The sequence below is a fragment of the Barbatula barbatula genome, assembly GCF_947034865.1.
Source record: "Barbatula barbatula genome assembly, chromosome: 8".
NCBI lineage: Eukaryota > Metazoa > Chordata > Actinopteri > Cypriniformes > Nemacheilidae > Barbatula > Barbatula barbatula.
In genome coordinates, this window is record NC_136771.1 from 8,091,834 (window position 1) to 8,114,864 (window position 23,031).

At 37.0% G+C, this 23,031-nt stretch overlaps 1 protein-coding gene across 2 annotated transcripts; it reads left to right on the top strand.

Moving 5' to 3' along the window:
* The first annotated feature begins 2,135 nt into the window (after positions 1 to 2,135).
* On the top strand, positions 2,136 to 17,521 carry LOC306898069 (atrial natriuretic peptide receptor 1). Of its 2 annotated transcripts, none has more exons than XM_079463300.1 (27): positions 2,136 to 2,314; positions 2,774 to 2,959; positions 3,655 to 3,776; positions 4,133 to 4,222; positions 4,330 to 4,475; positions 4,692 to 4,813; positions 4,930 to 5,076; positions 5,149 to 5,303; positions 5,456 to 5,591; positions 5,702 to 5,790; positions 5,880 to 6,018; positions 6,946 to 7,024; positions 7,567 to 7,663; positions 8,201 to 8,293; positions 8,455 to 8,532; positions 8,709 to 8,813; positions 9,128 to 9,199; positions 9,310 to 9,457; positions 9,730 to 9,882; positions 10,009 to 10,183; positions 12,508 to 12,651; positions 12,894 to 13,017; positions 13,630 to 13,698; positions 13,796 to 13,970; positions 15,059 to 15,157; positions 15,439 to 15,530; positions 15,859 to 17,521. In XM_079463300.1, exons 1-27 carry the CDS (start codon positions 2,308 to 2,310, stop codon positions 15,907 to 15,909), a joined length of 3,093 nt encoding a protein of 1,030 aa, XP_079319426.1. In that variant the 5' UTR covers positions 2,136 to 2,307; the 3' UTR covers positions 15,910 to 17,521. The 2 variants fall into 2 exon arrangements, with proteins under 2 accessions (XP_079319426.1, XP_079319427.1); XM_079463301.1 differs by having other exon boundaries at positions 2,188 to 2,314; positions 2,786 to 2,959.
* Positions 17,522 to 23,031: the final 5,510 nt, after the last annotated feature.

Sequence of the window (23,031 nt, forward strand, 5' to 3'; positions counted from 1 at the left end):
TTTAGACGAAGAGACTTCAAAAGCTGACTAAGTGGAAAATGATGGATGTTAAAAATAAGGGACCCAAAATTGATCCCTGAGGGACTCCAGATTTCACAACACCAACTTTAGATCTAAAACCACTCATTGCACTGTGTATGATCGGTGAGATAAGACTTAAACCAATTAAGGGCAATACCAGAGACCCAAAAATACATTTTCTAGACGAGTAATTAAAACAAGTGATCAACCATATCAAAAGCTGAACTGAGGTCAAGGAGTATCAAAACTGAAAGTCACTAGTGATCTTAACCAATGCTGTTTCAGTACTATGTAATTTACGGAAGCCCAATTGCAAAGGCTCAAAAAGATTGTTCTCAGATAAATGAGAATTAAACTGGGAGGCGATAACGTGCTCTGAAATCTTTGATGGAAATGGGAGATCGGATATGGGGCGGAAATTTGCAAGGGAATCTAAAGTCAACATTATATTTTTTTGGAACAGGAGTGAATGCAGTCATTTTAAAAGCTGTTGGCTCTACCCAAGAACAAAGGGACTTATTTATAATAGTCAAAACAACTGGACACAAAACAGCAAAGCACGATTGAAACAACCCTGTGGGTATAGGATCAAGTAATAAAGGCTGCATGTTTGGACTGAATGCAAAGGTGAGCAACGGCAAATTATAAAACATCACATTGAAACACCACCAGTACTGGATGTCTTTCATTCACAAACTGCAGCAAGAGTTATATATCCACCCTTTGGGCATTTTTTTAAGGTGTAACACATATCAAAATGACTAATTAAAACAAGAAAACCTCAATTTACTTAACATTGTTTCTGTGTACCAAACTGTACTGTCTGAGTTCCACCCCATCAGCCAATCAAATAGTTTTATCTGTACGCGGTGGGTTGTTTTCTTTTTTTGCGCCCTGTTTTTAAATTCAAACGGGTTTACAAATAATTAGGTTTATTAAAAGACAGATATACCAAACCGACAGAAATCATAACAAAATTCAGTAGATGTATGATATGGTCCGATTTGGCTAAACAATGCTTAGGTTGATTGTATATGAATATGAAATACAACTTTTAAAAGTCATTTTGTCAGTATTTGTAGAGTATAATTTTGATATATATATATATATATATATATATATATATATAAATATATCGGTACATAAGACTAAAATGAAAGTTTGAGCTGTTTAACCTGTAAATAATGTCCATAGTCCTGGTTAGAAGACCAAATAATACTTGGCTGGTTTAACTTTTTTTTTCTGTTGAGCTGCAAAATGTCAAATTAGAGATGGACTGGTCTGGGGTTATTTTCACAAGGTTGGTTGTTTCTTTTTTCTGCCATAATTATTATTACTCACTCCTCTGAGCTTTTCACTGCCATCTACTGGTTGAGTAACACTCCTACACTGACTTGGCCTGTACACGGTTCTATATTTGGTAGAATTAGCTTGCTTTGTGTTCTCTTTGAAATTAAAACAGTGGTTCACCAACTATATAATAAACTGATCCCCCAATGAGAACTTAGATTTTTCATAGATAAACATATTTTGGAAAACTTCTGTTCACACATTAGCCATGTTTTATCACTGTGTGACAAACCTGTCAACTATTTAAATGTATTTAAAATGTTTCAGGATTATGACAAGGGCATGCTCAATTGACCATTCCCACGATGTACAGAAGAAGAATGACAGAGGCCTAAACGTTCAGTAACTTACTTTTTACTGTGAGAATTTGGATCCAAATCGAAAGTGTCTAAGAAAATCTTCCTCAAAAGGTTTTGGAAAGTTAACTTTAGTGAATACTATTTGAGATAATTATGCTGAATTTCTGTTTGTATTTAACACACTGAGACACAGCAAATGTCCCCCACAAAAGCAGTTGTTTAATGAAGCTCAATATTCAGTCACATTAATGTTTAAAAACTATTTAAAATATGTTTCATGTATGTAAACAGAAAGACATCGTATCACTTAAACACATATCATGATTTTCCAGACCTCGTGGACACGAGAATTCCCATAGCTGCCTCTACATAAGTGTTTTCTCATATTCTTGTAAACAAACGTCAGAGAAGCAACAGAGCCTGAGATACAAAGCAATATTAATGTGAGAACCTTGAATTTCAGTCACTCTAGAGAGATCTTTGTTTTGGATGGCTGGTTTCAGAGCAAAACCATATGGCCATGGTTCATCATTGGATGTGTTTCCCACCCCCGATACAGGTTGTTTTATATACAAGATTGGATTCTTTGTTCCATTCATCTTAAATGTTCCTGAATTGAAGCTGGATTAAAGCTGCAATGAGTGGTGAGTATTTTATGTTTTGTTTTTATTTATTTAGAGGCGTTGTTTTATATTTGTAACTTATCTTTGTATTTTTTTTACTCTAAAAGCCATTACAGTTCAAAATGTATGTCATGGCATTATAAAGAAACATTTTACTTTATGAACTTTATATTAGATTCCGAAACGAAGTATTTGTTTCTGATCAAATGTTGTGGAACACATTAGATAATCTGATACACTTCATGCATCCAATAAGATAATAGTTTGGCTGAAGTAATTGTAGAAATGACTCAAAGTTAGTTCTGAGGAAACGTCTAGCACCCTTGGTTTGCCATTTGGTTTCATATTTGTTGGACAATTTACCAACCCTTACATTTTTATCTGTCAGCTACCATTTGAATGTTATTATTTAATATATATATATCGTTTAATATGTAAGTATCAACATAAATTTCCTTTTATATGTAACATGTCACCTAGAGTTTCCGTTAGGAGTTCCAGTCTCACTGGTTTTGTTGATGGCTGTGGTTCCTCTCAGTCTTGGCGCCAGATTTACTCTGTTGATCTCCATGCCCAATACATCCAGTCCTTTCAGCGCTGGGCGGATTGGTGCTGGAGCGCTTATTTCTATCAATGCGGTAAACAGAAGTCCAGACCTCCTGCAAGGTAGGTCAGCAAACTTTTTGAAAATGTAATGCTGTTGAAAGAACAACTTTATATTATGTCACGTTATCGTATATGGCAAATCTGTTCCACTATAGAACTGCAGCAACTTTATGGATACAAGTTTTTGGTGGTATTAATAATTATAAAATTGTATGTATTCATTTTGAAATACACTACCGTTTAGATGTTTTGACACACTTGATTGAAATGTTTCCTATGATCTTCATTTTATTTAATCTTATTTAAAGGTGTATTTAAATGTTTACAAATAAGTTTGTATACAAAATAATTGTTAATTGCCAACACATTTTGGCAAAAAAAGAGTTACAATTTTGTTATTCCCAATTTTTTGTGATTAATAAATGTTGAAGTGCTTTAAATAGTACTCTATAGTGTTTATATGCTTATACATGTATCAAGTGCATCAATGCAGTTATATTTGTACAAAATGTCGGATTGATTTTCTTGTAATATAATTGTAAATACATAGATATGCAAGATATTAATTAGAGTTGAAATTTTGCTTCACGTTTTCATAAAATCTTTAGACCATTGTTGGTGGACAAATATGCCATATGGTATCATTTCCAAAACGTTTTCCTTATTTTGAAAATATCTCCTTAATAGCATGAGGAACATTACATAAAAACAGTACAGTAGGCCAATGAGTAATGCAGATGTATGATTTGTGTCAGGTCATCAGCTGGACTATCATTATGTGGATGATGAATGCAGTGATCTGCGTGGCCCTGGAAAGATTGCTGCCCTTTACCATAGACACAAATACAGCGCTTTCATCGGACCTTCTTGCTCAAACGTACGTGCTTTCATTAGCATGATTTCCCAGACCATTGCAGATCAAAACAAATAAATAAATTGAAATCCAGCAAACAGAAACTAAACGTTTCAGAAATAAAAATCCCTTGCTGGCTTTATTATTACTCAGTCAATGTGATGTAAAATAAAGATAGCCGTCTTCAACAAGAGCACATTTTTAATTAAATCTTAAAATCGACTTTTATCACATTGAAAGGGCATCAAAAGGTAATCACAGAAATAATTATAATATCATTCGTCACAAGATATTATTAATCACAAGACTATGAATTATGAAATGTTCATTTAGTTGGAAAAAGAAAAATATCATCCCGTTTTAATCATTTGCTATTTAAGGTTTGTGCAGTGACTGCCAAACTAGCAGCATATTGGAACATTGCTGTCATCAGTCCCATATGTGCCCATCAACAGTTTCTTGATAAAAAGGTCAGTTGTTATGTGCATGATGTTAAGATGAATCTGCTTGTGTTGCATCTTATGCATTTTGTTTACCGGCTGCGTCTCTTTCTTTGTTTTGGCTCCATGGACCTCAGGCCTACCCAACATTAACAAGAGTGTTTGGACCTTTTACCAAACTGGGAGCTTTCTTTGTGGAGATCTGTAAAAGGTTTGGCTGGCAGAACATTGGCATAATTTATGACAGCAAGCCGGCATGGAATATTCCAGCTGAGGGAATCAGGTGTGTCCATGAAATTATTATAACTCAAGCCAAATCTTGTCTGCTTATTTGTAGCTGTGATTTTTATAAAAATTCAGTTAAATACAGTACACGCTGTGAGATGAATCACTACATTTTGTTTTATTTCATAGGCATGTAAATCTTTGCACTACAACTATTATCATTTTTGGTCAAATTAATAGCAAAGCTCCTAACTGAAATTTGTTTTCTCCGAAGATACCAAGCAGACCATAATAACATCACAGTGGCCAAGTATCTAGAAATACGTTTCTCTTTCCCGCAAGACTCCACGTCGACCTGCGCCCAAATCTTAACTGATATCACCCAAGTGTCTCGCAGTAAGGCAAATCTCATCTTTATGTCAGCTTTTACATTTGCCACATTATTGAACCATCATATCTCATAAAACCTGATAGGAAATAATAAAACAGTAAAGTCTTGTTTGGACTTACAGTCATTGTGATATCAGCGCGTGGAGAGGTGGTCCGGCGCTTGCTGATTGAAGCTCACAAGAAAGGCCTGACCAACGGAGATTTCGTTTTCTTCTGTTTTGAACCATATAGGCTCAAGAAGTTGTTTGGAAATTTTGACTGGAAACAAGGTGTTATATAACCAAAAAGCTTTGCGACTCTCATAAAATACGACACAATATAATATATTTTCTAATTCCCAGGTGATGAATTTGACTTTGTGGCAAAGGAAGCCTATAAGGCCCTGTTTTTCCTGTCTCTGTATGAACCTGATGGTGAACAGTACAAGGCTTTCTCAGAGATCGTCAAAAGAAGATCAAAAAAATACTTCGGCTATACATATTGTCATAATGAAAAGGTGGGTGTAGTTGATATAGATAAACAGCAGTAGAGTAGAGACAAATATACCACACTCTGTCAAGGTGAAAGATTGAAATAGACTGAAAATGTCTCCATATATTAGATGTGTTGTTTAATGGATGATGTATGATGTATTTATTGGGTGTACAGGTATCAGTTTTAGCAGCTATAGCCCATGACAGTGTTTGGCTCTACGCTCAGGCATTAAACGAAACCTTGGCAGAAAATGGAGACCCATATGATGGCTTTGCCATCACAAGAAGAATGTGGAACAGAACCATCACAGGTAAGAAGTGCTTCCTCTGTGGTTTGGTTTTGCTCGCAGCATATCCTACACAATTCCTTGTGATATATTTTTAATTGAAATTTATCATAACACCTTGCTTTGACCTACAGGTATCCAAGGAGAAGTAACTATGGATGCAAGTGGAGATCGCGAGTCAGCATACATGATGAAACAACTCCAAGGTACAAACCAGTTTCAGGTGAGATGCTAGCATATGCTGTTTACGCAACCAATTAAAATTAATATTTTATTCTAAATCACATTTGTTAAAGAACCTGCTTTTTACAGATCATTGCAAACTATTTTGGGACTAGTAAAAAATATATGCAAGTGAAAGGGGTTCACATCAGCTGGCCTGGAGGTCGGACAAGTCCACCCAAAGACTCTCCAGACTGTGGCTTTAGAGGAGAACTCTGTGTCTATCTAGGTACAAGAAATTTCATGTTCACAGTTCGTCCACTTTTGGAGGTCTACGGTTTGTGTAAATAAGTGTATTTATAGATAAGTTATGTCATGTAAGAACATTACTTATAAATTACTTATAAAGTTAACATTTAAGGCAACATTTTTGTTCTCTGTTTAACAGGGTATGTTTATGCAATTCTAGCCATTGAGATTATCAGTACCTAAAAATTAAAACACTATAACATTTTCTAAAAAAAAAAACAATTGTTCCCACACAAGAAATGAATATAAATCAGAACAATGTTTAGGCTACAAGCTGGCGGGGTGAAAGTATTTTAACATAAAAGCGTACTCTTTTGTTGAACATCATTTTCGAAAAGGGACACTAAACCAAAATGTGTTAAAACGGCAAATAATTTTTTGTTTCGGTTTTAAATGAAAGTTCAAACTCAAATTTACAACGTATCTGTTCAGCAACGCTGTTTCCAGCAGGGGGCACTAAATGCCAATCTTTACCATTTACACACAAGCCCATTCACCTCTACCATCACACACAGCTTTCTCATACCCTATCCTTGTCTTGTGGCATTGCCCCATTTTTTTTTGATTAAAACTAATGTCTTGAATAATTTACAATGCCTGAAAGACCTCAATCTCCAATTCACTAACAATCTAGATTTCTCAGCAATCCACCGACTGGATCTCCCCCAAGGTAACAGGTAAAAGTAATAAAGTCTGGACGGACTTAAAAAAAGCAAATCATAATTATTTTATCAGAATGCTGAATATGTTTCATATTGCAGTGTAGAATTACCTCTGGCAATGTCTGGTTTTCTTTTTTTCTAGCAATGTATGGTTTGCTTACTACAAAAAGGTGGAAGCATTCGATTGTTGACACCAAGTGAACGCTATAATAAATCTACTAATGAGCAATGTATGTTTTTATCAGACGGAAAATTCTTTATTGCTTTGGGCATTATTGCTGGTTTGGTGACCACAGGGACTCTTACAATCTATGTTTTGTACAGGTATTTATTTTTAATAAAATATTAGATTTCATGTGTTTTTTTCAGACCGTATGTTTAGTAACTTACCTTTTTAAATGGCAGAGTCAAGCTCGGACAAGATAAATTGAATTGCAATAATATGATGGTGCCTGACCTTCATCATTGACCTTCGTGAATACTATAATATGTATAGATTTTGATTCCTTTAAAAATATGCTGTTTTCAGAAGGAACATTTTAAATAACACAATTTATCAAAATTTTCCTTTAAGAACTTGAAAATTGTTGTATGCTATAAATGTCATTTGTGTAGGATGTATGCCACTTGCATGCTATAATGAATTTTGTTAAAACATTGTAATTTGGTATTTACAATGAATTTAGATAGTTTAACGGATGTCAGGCAAAATTCAGACAAAATATTGGTGCTGACCCTTATTTGAGTCAAGCCCTCTGAAATTCTCTTATCACTGGCTCGCAGAACTGTAAGACTAAATAGTTGCTTTGTTGAAACGAGTCTGTGGATTTTCTCTAGACTTCATACAATTAAATTTTTATTAACAGAAAGTATAAACTCCAGGAAGATGCTGCCAAGATGCTGTGGGAAGTCAGTGCTGCTGATGTCATAATGATGGAGCACCACCCCTTGACTAGGCAAAAGGTTTAGAGCACATTAGTATGAAAACACAGAAGTTACTCTTTTGTGTCACAGTTTACATTACAATATCATTGTAATTACATACCTAACAAATATCAAAAGTATGTCACAGTTTACATTACAATATCATTGTAATTACACACCTAACAAATATCAAAAGTATGTCAAAGTTTACATTGCAATATCATTGTAATTACATACCTAACAAATATCAAAAGTATGTCACAGTTTACATTGCAATATCATTGTAATTACATACCTAACAAATATCAAAGGTATGTCACAGTTTACATTACAATATCATTGTAATTACATACCTAACAAATATCAAAAGTATGTCACAGTTTACATTACAATTTCATTGTAATTACATAAAATTTCAAATATCAAAAGTAATTGTAATAGTAATTAACAAGTTTATGTCATGTTTGTCCTGTAAGAAAACTCCATTGATCAATACGTAAACAGTAAGTGTCACACACACTTACGCACACACACAAAACTTTGCACAATATAGTAAAATGTTCCTTCTTGATTAAGTCCCACAGATCTAAATCCCTACAGGCATCTTTGGAGTCCATCATTAGCAGCATGCTGGACAGGCCCTCTGCACAAAGAACTGCAATCTACAAAGTAAAATTGTCTTAAAAGTAACACTATATATTACCAGTTTACGTAATACAGCCTATAGTGCACAATACATAATTGTGACACAATGTCATGATTTATGACAACCAACAAGTTCGTTACATGACTCACCAAATGACCTGAATTTACTTTCTTTCTGTATGAAGGGAACCGTTTGTTCTGTTTACTTATTGAATGAGAAGAACGCTCATCTGAACAGCAAGCTGCTGACTGAGCTTAAACAGGTAAACCTTGTTTTGAACATTGACAAATGCGTTCATATTCATTAACGTCACAACGTGCATTCACCAATCTAAATCTATAATAAGATGCGACTAAGCCACTCAGCCAGCACCTTGATGTTTTCAAACTATCAAAACACGTTGGAAGTCATAGGCATATGCTTGTGTTTGTTTTACAGTGCAGAGATCTGACACACTACAATATCTGTAAATTTATTGGAGTTTGCCTGGAGACCCCTCAATCTTTCATTCTCACAGAGTATTGCACTAAAGGAAGCCTGCAGGTACAACCACGATGCGAAGATAATACATTTCTTTCTAAAAGTTATTGAAAAAATTTACTTTCTTGGTATCAACATTATAAATATATAAATATATTTAATATCCTGGACATTAATCATATGCACATCTTTCTTTCTTCTCATGACCGCACATCTGTATCTATACTGCAGCGTTTTATTTTATTTTAGAATTGAGACACCATAGCTTTTCAACACAGCATTTTAATTTATTTTACCATCTTGTAATGTTATATGCTATATGCCATTCTGTTCATTAATGTGAATTGTGATAAGATCTTTCTATGCAAATTTTGCAGGACATTTTGAAGAATGACTCTATCAAGCTGGACTGGAACTTTAAGTATTCCCTCATGTCGGACATCATAAAGGTCATTGTGTTTGTGTCATTTTGCAGTTTAAATAGATTTTGCCGACAGTAGTATATGAATGTATAATGATGGATAGCAGTAGTGATAAATACAATGTGACTTTGGTGTAGGGTATGGACTATTTGCATCGCAGTCCTCTGCACTCTCACGGTCACCTTTCTTCATCCAGCTGTGTGGTGGACAGTCGCTTTGTCTTGAAGGTCACCGGTTTTAGATTTAGCTCATTCAGGCTTTCAGACAAAGAGGACCCCTGGACCGGTGAGCATCTTCTATTCGTTTATAGCTGCAGATATTGTGTTTTTGACTTTGTGTTTTAATTCAAATTTACAGCATTGCTCCAATTCACTCTAAATTGGACTTCTTAAAAGGTTTGGTTATATATAGTACGTATTACAATCGAACAAACAATGTAAATGACTTCCCCGATTTGTGTAAACGTGCACACATAGCTTGATATTTAAATGGCATGTGTTAAACCCTGTCAGATTTAGTAAGTATTTTATGTTCTGTTTCTATGTTGGCTTTCTAAGCTCTGCTATGGACGGCCCCGGAGCTGCTGAGGCAGTCCATGCCTTCTAATGGTACCCAGAAAGGGGACGTCTACAGTTTTGCCATCATCGCTCAAGAAGTTGTATATCGCCGAGGGCCTTTCTACATCCCCAGCTGTCCATTCAGTGCTAAAGGTATGACAATACACTCCTTTACCCCTAAGGAGCCTCAAAAACTGCTTTCTGTTTTGATAGACCCCAACTGAGAACAGCTTCAGATGGACAACAGGAATGGAGATCGTTTGATCTTTTCTTTCTCAGAGATTGTGGAGAGGGTCAGAACAGGGGGCTGCAGCCCTCTAAGGCCGCACACAGATTGTGGCGAGTGTGAAGAGGAGCTGGAGGATCTTCTGAACATCTGCTGGAGAGAAAAACCTGCGGAGAGACCAGACTTCTCTTTTCTGAGAACTGCCATCAAGAAACTCTGTCCGAAAGGGTTTGTAGTGCGACACGAAACAGGACATGTTCATATGTTTTGTGTAATTCTGTGGAGTATGTGTATTCCCTGGGAGTTGAACCCATGTCTGTCCACCACCATACTGTGCCAGTTGAGTCATGCTATTTATGCTAGGTATTTGATTGGCAGCCGATGATTGGCACTTGTATAACGCTGACCAAACAGAGAAAGAAACACTGACTTTTATGGTCTTCTCTGCACGCTGTTCTTTTATTGGAGTTTCTGTTGATATAATCTCGCCTATTTGTAAAGTCCGATTCCCAGGTCAAGTCTGATTTAAAGCACTTAAAACAAACCGTGAATGCAACCTCGTCCGTTTACTCTCTCTTGACATGGAAGCAGTGGCACACAGCGCACACTTCCTCGTTGTACTCGTTTCAGTAGTTGTGACTAATGAGCACTTTTGCGGTGATAAATAAAAACAGCGCAGAGACACAAAGGCTCATTAATTATACTTACAGATGACAGGGCTTAATAAGGTATACAAACAGGCACAATATGAGAACACTGGGGACCAATGACACACAGCCCAGTAAGCACAGGGCCCCGTGAGAGCAACACTGTCACTGAGTGTCACACTGAACATTTATTCTGGTCCTGGAGAGAGAGAGAGAGAGAGAGAGAGAGACTGGCAGGGAACAATATGAGGAGAATTAACATGCAACAAATTCTGTCCCATATGGCTATTTTTGCCTGCATGACCAGGGCAACATAGTTAGCAAACATGATTTGACGAGCACTTTTATTACTGCTTGTTAGTGGTGAAATTATGAACAGATATAAATATACACTATAAATGGTTGCAATAACAACATCATTGAGACCTAAATTTATGTTTTGGGTACTTTTCATAATGAATCACAATTTCCTTTAATGTTGAAGATTTACACAACTCATATCAAGGACCTGAATATCATGACCATGCATTTAATTAACAGCTTAACACCCTAGCACCCACATAGCAACCAAATCACCATCACAGAATCCCTTACAACACTAGCCCTGCGTCCGAAATAGACAATTAAGTTTGAGTTACGAATAGTATGTCAGAATCCTCAGTGTGCAAAATACAGTAGGCGACAAATACCCGGATGGTCAACTGCTTCTGCCGGGATTCATGTCTGTGGATCGGACGGACACTTATCGATCCCATGGTGCCTCGGAAGCTGAACAACGGTCAGATTTAAAAGTATATCAAAAATAGGTCAAAGCGCATACGGGAATAACATGGCAGATGCAGTATGTCCAAAATGTATTCATACTATTCCCACTCATACTATTTAGAACGTACTGTTTTAACAGCCAATAGTACTTATTCAAATGAACTAAGTTCTGTCACAGTTTGCGATTTCGGACGCAGCATAGTTGTACGTCTCAATCAGCTCCTTTGTTCAGTAGTCAGGGCACTGATCAGGAAGTCGGCCATTTTAAGGGCCGTCTTGTTCGTAAAATCGTTCCAGTGCACTGAAACATCCTTAAAAATTCCCACAATTCTCCGCAAAAAAGCAGGGAGCATCAGTACTCCCTATGTTCCCGTGCCGGAAATCACGTTACCATTTTTAAAGCCGTTTAACCAAAATCGGACAAGCCAACTCAATAAACTTCATAAAAGGTGATCGATCTTTTGAAAAGACAAATGACAATTTTATGTATAAACACACATTGCTAGACAGGCAGGGAACAAAATCTACTTAACTGTTGAATTTAATAATCGATATAATTTTTGCACGGATATGTAACAGAAGAATTGAAGTGTTTCTCATAAATGTAATTCAACCAGTATTTAAAAAACAAAGTCCTTTAGGTTTAGGGTTGGGTTTGAGAGAGTTTGAGTGTAGCTGTATCTCTATAACCACAATCATAAATCATTGGCTGCTGAGTTGTATGTCAACGGTGCTGTCATAGTGAGGAGGGCAAGTCTGCCTTGTAAACACTGGGGAGCTGCAGATTTTCTGGATGAAAAGTCCAGCATCGGTTACATTTCTTAATGATTTACAAAATGATTTGATGTGTTTTTTGTCATAAGGTGAAAATCAAAGTTCTCTCATATGTTTATAACCTTGCCTTTCCTTACATGGTGGCACTGTTGGCATTGCAGCTGTGGGCTAAATCAGTCAATGAGGCGTCTCTGTATTTCTATGGTCAGCGATGTGTGTTTGTATTATATTTGTTGTTTACTGTATCTGTTTGTGGATACATGTTGTTCCTTTGAATTGTCACCGGGTTTATAATATAAAAGCAAAAAAATAGACATGGGTAATCATCTGGTTGTATGTGTGTACATATTTCTGTGTGTGTTTTAGGGGTTCGGAGAACATTCTAGATAACCTGCTGTCCCGCATGGAGCAGTATGCGTGTAATCTCGAGGAGATAGTCAGCGAGCGTACCGCTCAACTCCAGGAGGAGAAGAAGCGGGCAGAGGGACTACTTACGCAGATGTTACCACGGTAACACACCAATCCACATAATAACCATAAAATCCTGATCCAAACCTACCTACACATTATATTTGCCCTTTAAATCCTGTTTTTTGTCTTTCTTGCTTTATGTCTGTCTTTTCCATTCTGAACTATCATGTTACTAAATATTTACCTGCACCTGGCCTAACAATGGGCCTACGTGATGAGACCTGTAATGAACATTACCTTGCCTTCCATTTTTAAAAGTGCAAATCTTGGCATATTTTTAGATCCGTAGCTGTGCAGCTCTTAGCAGGAAAGACAGTGACAGCCGAGACCTATGACTGCGTCACCATCTATTTTAGTGATATCGAAGGTTTCACTGCCATGTCAGCTTCCCTCACTCCAATGCAGGTAAGGATGCATGTCAGAGAGGTTTCGTCAAGTAACTTGACAGCAAGTTTTTCAGGGTTTTTGGAAACAGTTCACAAATTTTTTCATCAAATGTAAATTTTGCGTTACTTTTATTGAGATTCAAAGGGACATTAAGATTTACAGTAATCACAGTCCAGCTTCTATGATAAAAAGACCTGCACAATCTTATCAACAGTGTGTGTGTGTCTGTACGTGCATGCGTGTGTGTGTGTGTACATGTGTGGATATATAGGGGGTTTGTTGCAAGATCAAATGCCGTGTAAGCCCTGTCAGCTCTGAAATGGCTCTCACATGTCCCATGAGACCTATTGGCATTACAGGGCGACAAGACACAAGTGCGGAAATCTCCTTTCAGTCACGAATGCCGGGCTTCTGTTAGCATAGCTGCTGGCTCGCTACCTCATCTCAAAGTGGAAATAATACATTCACATGAGTTTATTTCAGGATCTTCCTGCTGCCCACAGCCGAACCCCAATGGAAAACAATTGTCACCCTTTGGAAACTTTTCATGTCTGAACGTGTGTGTCTGTTTATATTCATCTATCCAGGCTGACAGCTATAAACTGACCGTTGTCATTTCTTTTCTTGTAGGTTGTAAACGTCCTGAATGACCTGTACACATATTTCGACAATATCATTGGCAATCACAATGTATACAAGGTATGACTAGAATGCACACTTTGACCCAGCGTGAATGCCTGTGAGACATATTAAAATAAAAATGGGCTGCTTTATATGTATGTTTCTCTGTGTCCAGGTAGAAACCATCGGTGATGCATATATGGTAGTGTCGGGTCTGCCTATAAGAAATGGACTCGAACATGTGAAGGAAATTTCTAGAATGTCATTAGCTATAGTGCAGGGCATGAGGAGTTTCCACACTCTACATGTACCTCAACAGCAGCTGAGGGTTCGCATTGGAGTCCATTCAGGTAATGATTGGAGAGTGAACAGGTTTTGGGTGTACTATGTTAAACATCACTTCTTTTTTACTTTCTTTTGTCTGTGAGAGCCACTTTAATAAATTTGCTCATTCTGAGTCAAATCTCTGAACATGGAAAAGCTTTTAAGTTCCCAGTCAGTTCTGAACATTCAGTGCTTTATTTTCTAGCCTGTGGGTACACAAACTTTAGGCTAAGCTGCTAGCTTTAAGAAAACTGACACAAAGGGTGACCTCCAGGACTAAACAGCTACAAACATACTGTATGTCAATTCTGGCTGTGTAGCTGAAAACGCCACATTCAGTCTGAGAATGCGCTTCATGCTTACCCATAATGCTGTGCAAAACAGCATTGATCATTAATGTTGCAACAACAGAGGTCGAAATAAGCAACTCTCAAAGGAGTCAGTGTTTTGCCCTGAAAACACAGCTGCCAATGATAAATAGGTAAGTGGGGGCTGTAAATAAGCATGGGCTTAGATATGCCTCATAGCTCCGCAGATACGCTGTTGAATCAATTTCAAATAAAATGTCGTTTATATTTGCCTTTCTTTGCAGAAAATGGGCACTGGAGAAACAGGTCAAAATAACAGAAAAGATGCTCTGTATTTTTTCAGACTTCAAATACTGCCAAGAAAACAAGTTCATAATCTTTTAAGCAATACAACAGTACAAAAATAGTTTTTTTTAAGTGATAGCCTCATAGGTTTCACGTGTCTTTTACATTGCTGTTGGATGACTTTTTTGCATTATTTGCAAGCATTTACATTATATTATTATTGTTCAGTTTTGTACATGCTGGTCTCCTTGTGCAGTGATTTAAACTTTCATAGTCTCACATAAAATGAATTTAACATTGTATGCACCTGAATTACGCATATTAAAAAGATATACAAAAATTCATTGATACGTTCATTTAGTAAGTGTATAGAACCACAGGTTAAGTACTGTTGCAACTAGAAAAAAGGACACTGGGACTGTTTGTGCTGTTTGTTAAAACTACTTAAGAATGTTCACAAACTCAGAACAGATTTTTCAATATCCAATTCCTAAAAAAAACATGCATATTTCATGTTACAGGGCCCTGTGTCGCCGGTGTTGTGGGTCTGAAAATGCCACGCTACTGCTTATTTGGAGACACCGTGAACACTGCCTCTAGAATGGAGACATGTGGATTACGTAAGATTACTGGTGAAGGACATGCTGACAGGAGTTTAAAGATGTCAGAGAAGCATTTTAAATGAGACATGCCGTGGTATACTTTAGTTTCACTGCATTGACCTCCCTGTTGAAAAGATCAGTTGGTCAGCAATCCATGTTTTGTGTAGTTCACTGGACAAAGCTGGTCTTTTCTTGAGGGTTGATACAATTTTTATCATTGTAATGTTGCAGAGAGATATAATGTTGAAGGATCAATAAGAAACATATGAGAATCATGACATTTACATGACTTTCTCCAGCACTGAAGATCCACGTGAGCAGTTCTACCAAGACTTTGCTTGACACCTTCAAGACATTCCACTGTGATCTGAGAGGTGACATTCACATAAAGGTATCGTGTTCTTCACTGATTATTGGTTCTTCTTATGCTTGATGTGATTTTTTGAGATCCGGTAAATTTCTTGCGTTAATAGTGACAAATCCATTTGATTACAAAACTCTTACTGGGACCTTTTAATCAAATGATATCATCATCTGTAAACATGTAAGGCAATTAAACATTCATAACCGAAACATCATTACACAGAAACATCATTTCTGAAAGTGTGGAAATATTTATTCAGTAATGAGGTACAGCTGGTAAGAAACTAGAAATAGATCTCAGTGGATTTATATTAACAACAGTTTTGAAGAATCTGAACTGTTCTTTTCCATTTCAGGGAAAGGGCTGGTTGAGGACGTTCTGGCTTTTGGGAGAAGATCCAATTTAGATGTCCCACTAAATACATTTCCCTTCTCATCTACTTGTATATTTTTGTTTGCAATAGAGGACAACATAGATGACTTATTTTTGTATGCAAACCCCGGAAGTGAGTTAGCATTTTAGCACTTGCGGTTCCAACGCCCCAAAGTCTATGCATTTTTTGAAAAGTTAAATGTCTTAAAAATTGATCTATGGTTAAATAGTCATCTAAATATTTGTATGTTTTCATCTATGACATTAAGTTGTTTGGTGGTGGTGACATTGATATTGAGCGACAGTAGTTTAATCAGTTTATAGCCTTATCTTAGCTTATTACTTCTGGCATTTGTATTTAGGCTTCAAAAGAAAAAAGATCACAGAGCTTATTTTTTGGGATCTTCCAAAAGTCTATGGGAAAAATGCATAGGCTTTTGGTGGAGGGAACAAGTGTGGCACTAACTTCTGGGTTGGCCTACAAAAATACTTCATCTCTAAAGTTCTCAAAAGTTTGGTTCACTTATCAAAATTGTTCTTATTTTAAAGGAATATTTCAGCCAAAGAACTCGGTTATCAATTGCTCACTTTCCAGTCAGTGAGGTTTAGAATGACATGTCGCTGAGTAATTGATGACAGAATTTTCATTTTTGGGATAACTATGCTATAAATAGCGAAGTGTTATTTACAGACTGTCAAAATTATACTTTCTAAATTAGTTTTAGGATAAGCCCCTTGTGGTTTAGTTACAGAGCACAATTGTAATTGCAATTCAATAGCAAGTCACTTAGACTTTGTATAGCCAACAGCAAACAATCATGTCTGATATGTCAATTTTTGTATTCAATTGTTCTTCTAGGTGTTGTTTGCGTATTCAATTTCGAACATTCATCAATATTTGAAGCCTACAAATAAAGTAATACTACCACTCATACTGATAACCCTGAATGTATTCTATAATTGGTTACCTGTACGGACCCAGCACTGGTCAGAGTAGGTCAATATATTAATAGCCCTTCCATTTCACAGTTGACCCCCGATGATTCATTGCCCCCTCTGGCCGTCCCCATCCTGTACAGCCATTGGTGCTTTCACTAAAAGCCCTTAACTGATGTGCCGTGTTGACAGCAGGCCACTTAAAACTCCAGATTCAATCTTAATGGTCTACAAATTGCCAATGTTGAAAAGAACCATCCATGTCAACATTACTCTTTTCGCACACTCTTCCCAGTTATAATCAACCTTTACCCCCTTCTTTAGGCAAGGCTTTGACTGATAGAATTGCGCCATTTAATCGATTTTTGTCTTGTTAGGGTGAGAATATCAAATAAAATAGTTTAAAAATAAAAACTCTGTTATCAGTTATTCACCCTCATGTCATTTAAAAGATGTATATGATTTTGAGAAATGTCTCAGTGGTTTTTGTGTCTATTGTGGAGGTCAATGGGTGCCAATGTTGTTTGGTTATCAACAATCAACAAAAATATTTTATCTCTTGTGTCATGCACGTTTGGATTTTTGGGTGAACTATCCATTTAAGCGTTATTATTATTGCGCTGTTTTTAGAATTCAAACGAAACTTATCTGAGTTGGCTGAAATATTTTCCTGTATATAATCTTCAAACTAAAAATGTATTAAAATATTTTTACTTAGACTGTTTTGTTCTGAGTTTTGAGTCTTAAATACCTAAATTGTTAAATGTGTACACCCTTAAAGGTTAGCCCCTACAGTAAATTATTATAATGATTTTTTTATTAGATATTTTATATTTCATGAGTCCACCAAAGTCCTTAAAACTTCCTGATATATAAATTTTTTAAATGGCATGCAGATATGTCTGTTTGTGCATAGCTTTTTGCATTTATCAAAACATTCCAAAATCAGAAATTCACAGAACATTTACTGTTATTTCATTCAAATTGCACATGACACGTTGTATCGCTTAAAGATGTAATGTGAGCTTCTGGGCATGTTTTTCCTTTAATTCATTTTTCCTCCTGTCGCTCTTGTTTCCTGCAATATAGGATACAACATATTTCTTAAGTGGGACTCCTGGCATTCTTCCAAGGCCACTTTAGCAATTTCCCTTCGGTTAAGATTCTTGTCACGGGAGCTGGATCACTGAATAAAGACCGTGTCCTTTTGCAATGAGCCGAGACCCCAAAAGGCTGATTTGTTTCAAACACTGAAAGTGCTGATGGGGTTGCTTCCTTCCTATGATCAGCCTTTTGAATCGATGTTGTTATAAGCTACGTCGAGGTCATGTATACAGTAGAAAGATATTTTGCGGTTTGTTTGCTTTGGCCGCATGCCTGGCTGTCACCCAAACATGGGCTGGATGAGAGGGTGGCGCTAGTCAGGAGCAAAGCAGGGTTGGGTGAGAAAGGTCCTGGAGATGTGTCTGGATGGGTCTATCTCTCTCTGACCTGGTTACCATCAATCTATGGAGTCTGTCAATGCTTTCCATAGTGTACAACCTTGCTGGCTGCACAACAATTATGGGCTTGTTTTCTTTTGGTGATGACCTGATAAGAGGCTGCGATGAGTGACCTTAAATTCTTGATCAGATCATTGTTCTTGTTACATGGGGCAAGTCAACAGGAGAAATTTAACCCAAACATCCTGGGACAGATTAAAGGATATCCTGCTTACTTTAGCCAGACTGAGGAGTGTGTTAATGATATTGTGCTTTCTCCAGCAAAGAATTCACATGCTGTTTTTTAAATCTAGTTTAAAGAGTTAAACTGTCTTCTCAGTAGAGCATATTTGTCAGGTTTGTGCAAGCCATTTTATTAGGTAATTAGGTAAAAAATGTCATACAGTCTAGAAAATGCAGGGTGGTTCCCAACACACGTTACCTCAAAAGGGGACAAACCTAGCCGCTGAGTTAAATTAACCCAACCATTGTTTGAGACAAATATAGTTTATTTAACGTTTTTGTTTCTTTTTGTCCCAACCATGGGTTGAAAACGACACAGAAGTTTTAGTGTTGTTTTATAGCCTATATTAATATTTTGGAGACAACAGCGATTATTGTTTGTCCATTGCCTTTTAGCTTTTATATAATTTGCTCTACTGTTTAAATTCTGCTAAACAGCTTATAATAAATTGGTCACTTCCATTGTGATAAAGTGTGACATCATAATGGTCTATGCATTATTTTAATTTAACCCAGACACATTTAAATGGAAAAGAGTTAAGACCAAAACAAATAGAACACTTTTCTGAAAATATTTTTGAAATAAAGCTACAGTTGTAAGGTTTACAGCCTGTTGTAACATAGATCACCGCAATATTTTAGTACCTTGGATAATTTAAGAAATTACTGAAATTACATGGTATTTCAACATTACAATTGTTTATTGGGTTAAAGCTTTTTAAAAATGGTTGACACTACATGCCCAGCAGGAAGTCCACAATTTTGGAAACGTTGTCTTGGCAACACAAAACTCCTCTCAAATCACTGTCACATGAACTAACCTAGATGTTTAGTAGATGTCCCTTCCTGAGTTCAAGTCAAGGATTAAGAAGGACCATTCCAGATCATAAAAAGTGTTTGTGACACTACATATTTAATGTAATTACTGCTAGTCCTGCTTGACCTTAGTGCTGGGTTCGATAATGTGGACCATAACATACTTCTAGATCGCTTGCACAATTATACCGGTATTGACGGACAGGCACTACAATGGTTCAGAATGGTTTACTTATCAGACAGACATCAATTTGTCCATTTAAATTGGGATTCATCAAATTATTAAAGTAAATGATGGATTACCTCAGGGATCGGTTTTAGGACCCTTGCTATTCTCCATATACATGACGTCCATTGGAAACATTATTAGAAAACATGGAATGAGTTTCCACTGTTATGCAGATGATACTCAGCTATATATCTCATCAAGACCAGGTGATTCCTCCCGGCTATCCAAATTGGCAGAGGTCATCGAAGATATAAACCATTGGTTTACTTGCAATTTTCTTCTTTTAAATTCTAATAAAACAGAATTATTACTTATCAGACAAAGACACGTAAGCCGAATATTTCGAATTATAACCTGCAATTTGAAGGATGTACTGTTACTCCAACAAATACAGTAAAATATCTAGGCGTTATATTAGACAGTAACCTGTCATTTCGAAATCACATCTCAAATGTCACAAAAACAGCCTTTTTCCACCTTAGATATGTTGCCAAATTGATTGACAATGAAATATTCTATGTGTTGCTGGCGCAGAGAAGCTTATTCATGCATCTGTGACCTCAAGACTTGACTACGGTAATGCACTACTAAGTGGTTTTCCTGCATCATCAATAAACAAACTACAGTTAGTTCAGAATGCAGCTGCCGGAGTTCTAACCAGGTCCAGAAAATGCGATCACATAACCCCAATGTTATCAACCCTTCACTGGCTACCCATTAAGAATCATATATTTATTAGAAATGATTTACTAGAATAATTTAACTTGTTCTATAAACACCATGTACTGTGCTGTGTTTTACATTTCAGTTTTTCTGTGCTGTGGCCTGGTGGTTAGAGAGTTGGGCTTGTGATAAGAAGGTTGCTGGTTCAAATCTCAGTGCCAGCAGGTCATGACTGAAGTGCCCTTGAGCAAGACACCTTACCCCTGATTGCCCTGCAGTAATGTGCCACTGTAAAAAAAACTACTTGTAAGTCGCTTTGGATAAAAGCACACAATCAAAAATTAAAGCACACATTTAAAGCACACAATCAAGTATTAATTTATTAATTCGATTACTCTAAATGCATTACCATGTTCGCAAAACCCGGCAAAGTTTAGTTATCATCTAGCATGTGCAACAATGTAACATAGCCTGTGATTGTCTCCAATGATTTCTACTGCTTTATAATCATACAGTATCCTTGATCATATTCATAATTAAACAGAACTCTCATTATACAAAGCTCAATGTAACACATCTCTGCCTGTTGGTCCCAATCTGCCTTTTCAATAGCACAGATGTTCTCCTCTCCTGACAAACACTCGCATTACACATGAATGACTGGACTGTAGACAGCGCCAAGGAGCGAGTGTGCCTTTTATCTGGAAGCAATTGAAAACCCCACATGTTTAATTAAAGCTCATCCTACACACTTGAGAGACTTGATCACAGACCAACGTTCCGGGTACCTAGAGCGATGCTTCACCTGCCTGAGGTGGCACAGCGGAGGGGACGAGAGGTTTAGGACAGGAGGGGGATGTGCATAGCACCTCATGTGCCTGTCTAGCGTAAAATATTTTGGAATCGAACAACAGGGTTTGTCATAGGGTAGAGAACTGTGCGTGTAGGATAGGCTGGGGAAGATGACGGAAGATTTTGGGGTAGTTTGCCTATCAGCCCTTGACACTTCTGACATATCATATAGCAGAGTTTCCATGACAACCAAGTTACTCACACCCAGTTGCATCTCAACTACTGGTCAGAAGTGCACACTGAAGCAAATATATTAATATTATATCATGTTTTATCATTGATAGGAAATATGCTGTTCAATTGTAATTTTGCCAGCGATTTTAGAAATATCTGGCTTACCCCATTCAAGTAGATAGGACTGTGGATTTGCTATGACGTAAATAGCTGCACAGAGGCATTGCAAACAATGGCCGCCAAGTGGCACGACTTCCGTAAACACACTTTGACTGAAGTCACGGTGCTAGCAATACCATAGGTTTGTGACACAAGATACATTTTTTTAAATAAAAGTGCAAATGCATTAATCTACTGTTATTGATACATTTAAAGAAGTTGAAGTTCTTTTAAGAGTTCCAGCCCTTTTGGATGTATTGATGCTTGTGCAAAAAATAAAAGAACATCTGAGCTCATTCTGTCTCCTGCGAACTGCCAGGGCAACTTGGTCGGCTCACAACGCTGTTGAATAGGTCAGCACTGGAGCTGCCATGAGCAGATGTTCAAAATGGATCCACAAGAACGTTTCTTAGTAATCGCTCGTTTTATGTATTCATTTCAGTTTCAGGATGATGAGAGCAACGAGCTGTTGGTGAACCACCATGGTCTAAACATGCTTAAACAAAAATGAATCTCTACCGCAGCAGTTCTAAATTGGTGGATTTTGATTGTAGACAAAAAAATGCAAATAATAAAATGCAACAAACCATGTGATCAGACATAGTTAGGAGAGCAAAATAAACATTTTGAATTTACAGGCGTGAAAATGTTGCCTTAATCTTCTGCTGTTGACGTCAAAGGCTGTGCGCTCAAATCGACATTATGATACAGTGGTGCAAATTCATCCATTCACTTGACATTACGGCTAAATGGTAAATTATACTTTTTTCTGTTTGGTCCTGGAAATGTTAAGACTCATCAATGTTTTATTTTTGTTTACTTTGTATGATAAGCAAATCTGGCAGAGATTTCTAAATGTGATGTTCAATTCAATGTTATTCTAAATTAAATAATCTCTTATCTATAAGCAGTCTCCCGGTGAGCAAGCCAACACGCAAGGAACCAAAACTCCAATGATGAATAAATGGAGAAGAAACTTCGGGAGAAAACAGACTTAGCCAGGAGGACCAGTTCTCCTCTGACGTGTTACAGCTGCACTCAGTAACTTTAAGTAAAAGGTTTTGGTTAGTGCGGAGGGCTTATTAGTAGTGATTTACTAAATTAGACTTGTTTAAGTCTAATTTAATTTAGACTGCTTTTGTGATCCTTGTAGGAAAACTGATTATCCATATCTACCTCTTCCATATCTCAGCTTAGTATTTACTAGCATTATTGTTAGTGTGTGAAAGGTCAGGATGTGTGATCAGATACACTGGTACAGACATGCATAGCACAGCCCAGTAAAATTCAGTCTGAGATCAGTATGGAATGCACTGAATGCAGCATGTTTACTGATGTACTCTGTGCACTAGTGCACCGCTAGAAACTGCAATTACTTTATCTGATGCATTCAGTTTAGAAAACATGACAACTATTTTTTAAGCGAGCCTGGGTGACTTTGATGTCTATATCGGCTATACGGAATAAAGCAAACAGCTCAGGGAATCTGTCGGATGCGAGGCCGATTTGCATAACAATGCCCAACTCTTAATAGCCAACACACAGGCACCCACACACGCCCCGCCTACATCATGATCAAGAGAACCGGTTTGGTTATTAATGT

Excerpts from the sequence above, each read along its gene's own strand:
- LOC306898069 (XM_079463300.1), top strand. Across the intron at positions 8,533-8,708 it reads TGCTGACTGAGCTTAAACAG|TGCAGAGATCTGACACACTA; the intron begins GTAAACCTTGTT and ends TTTGTTTTACAG. Across the intron at positions 15,158-15,438 it reads AATGGAGACATGTGGATTAC|CACTGAAGATCCACGTGAGC; the intron begins GTAAGATTACTG and ends GACTTTCTCCAG.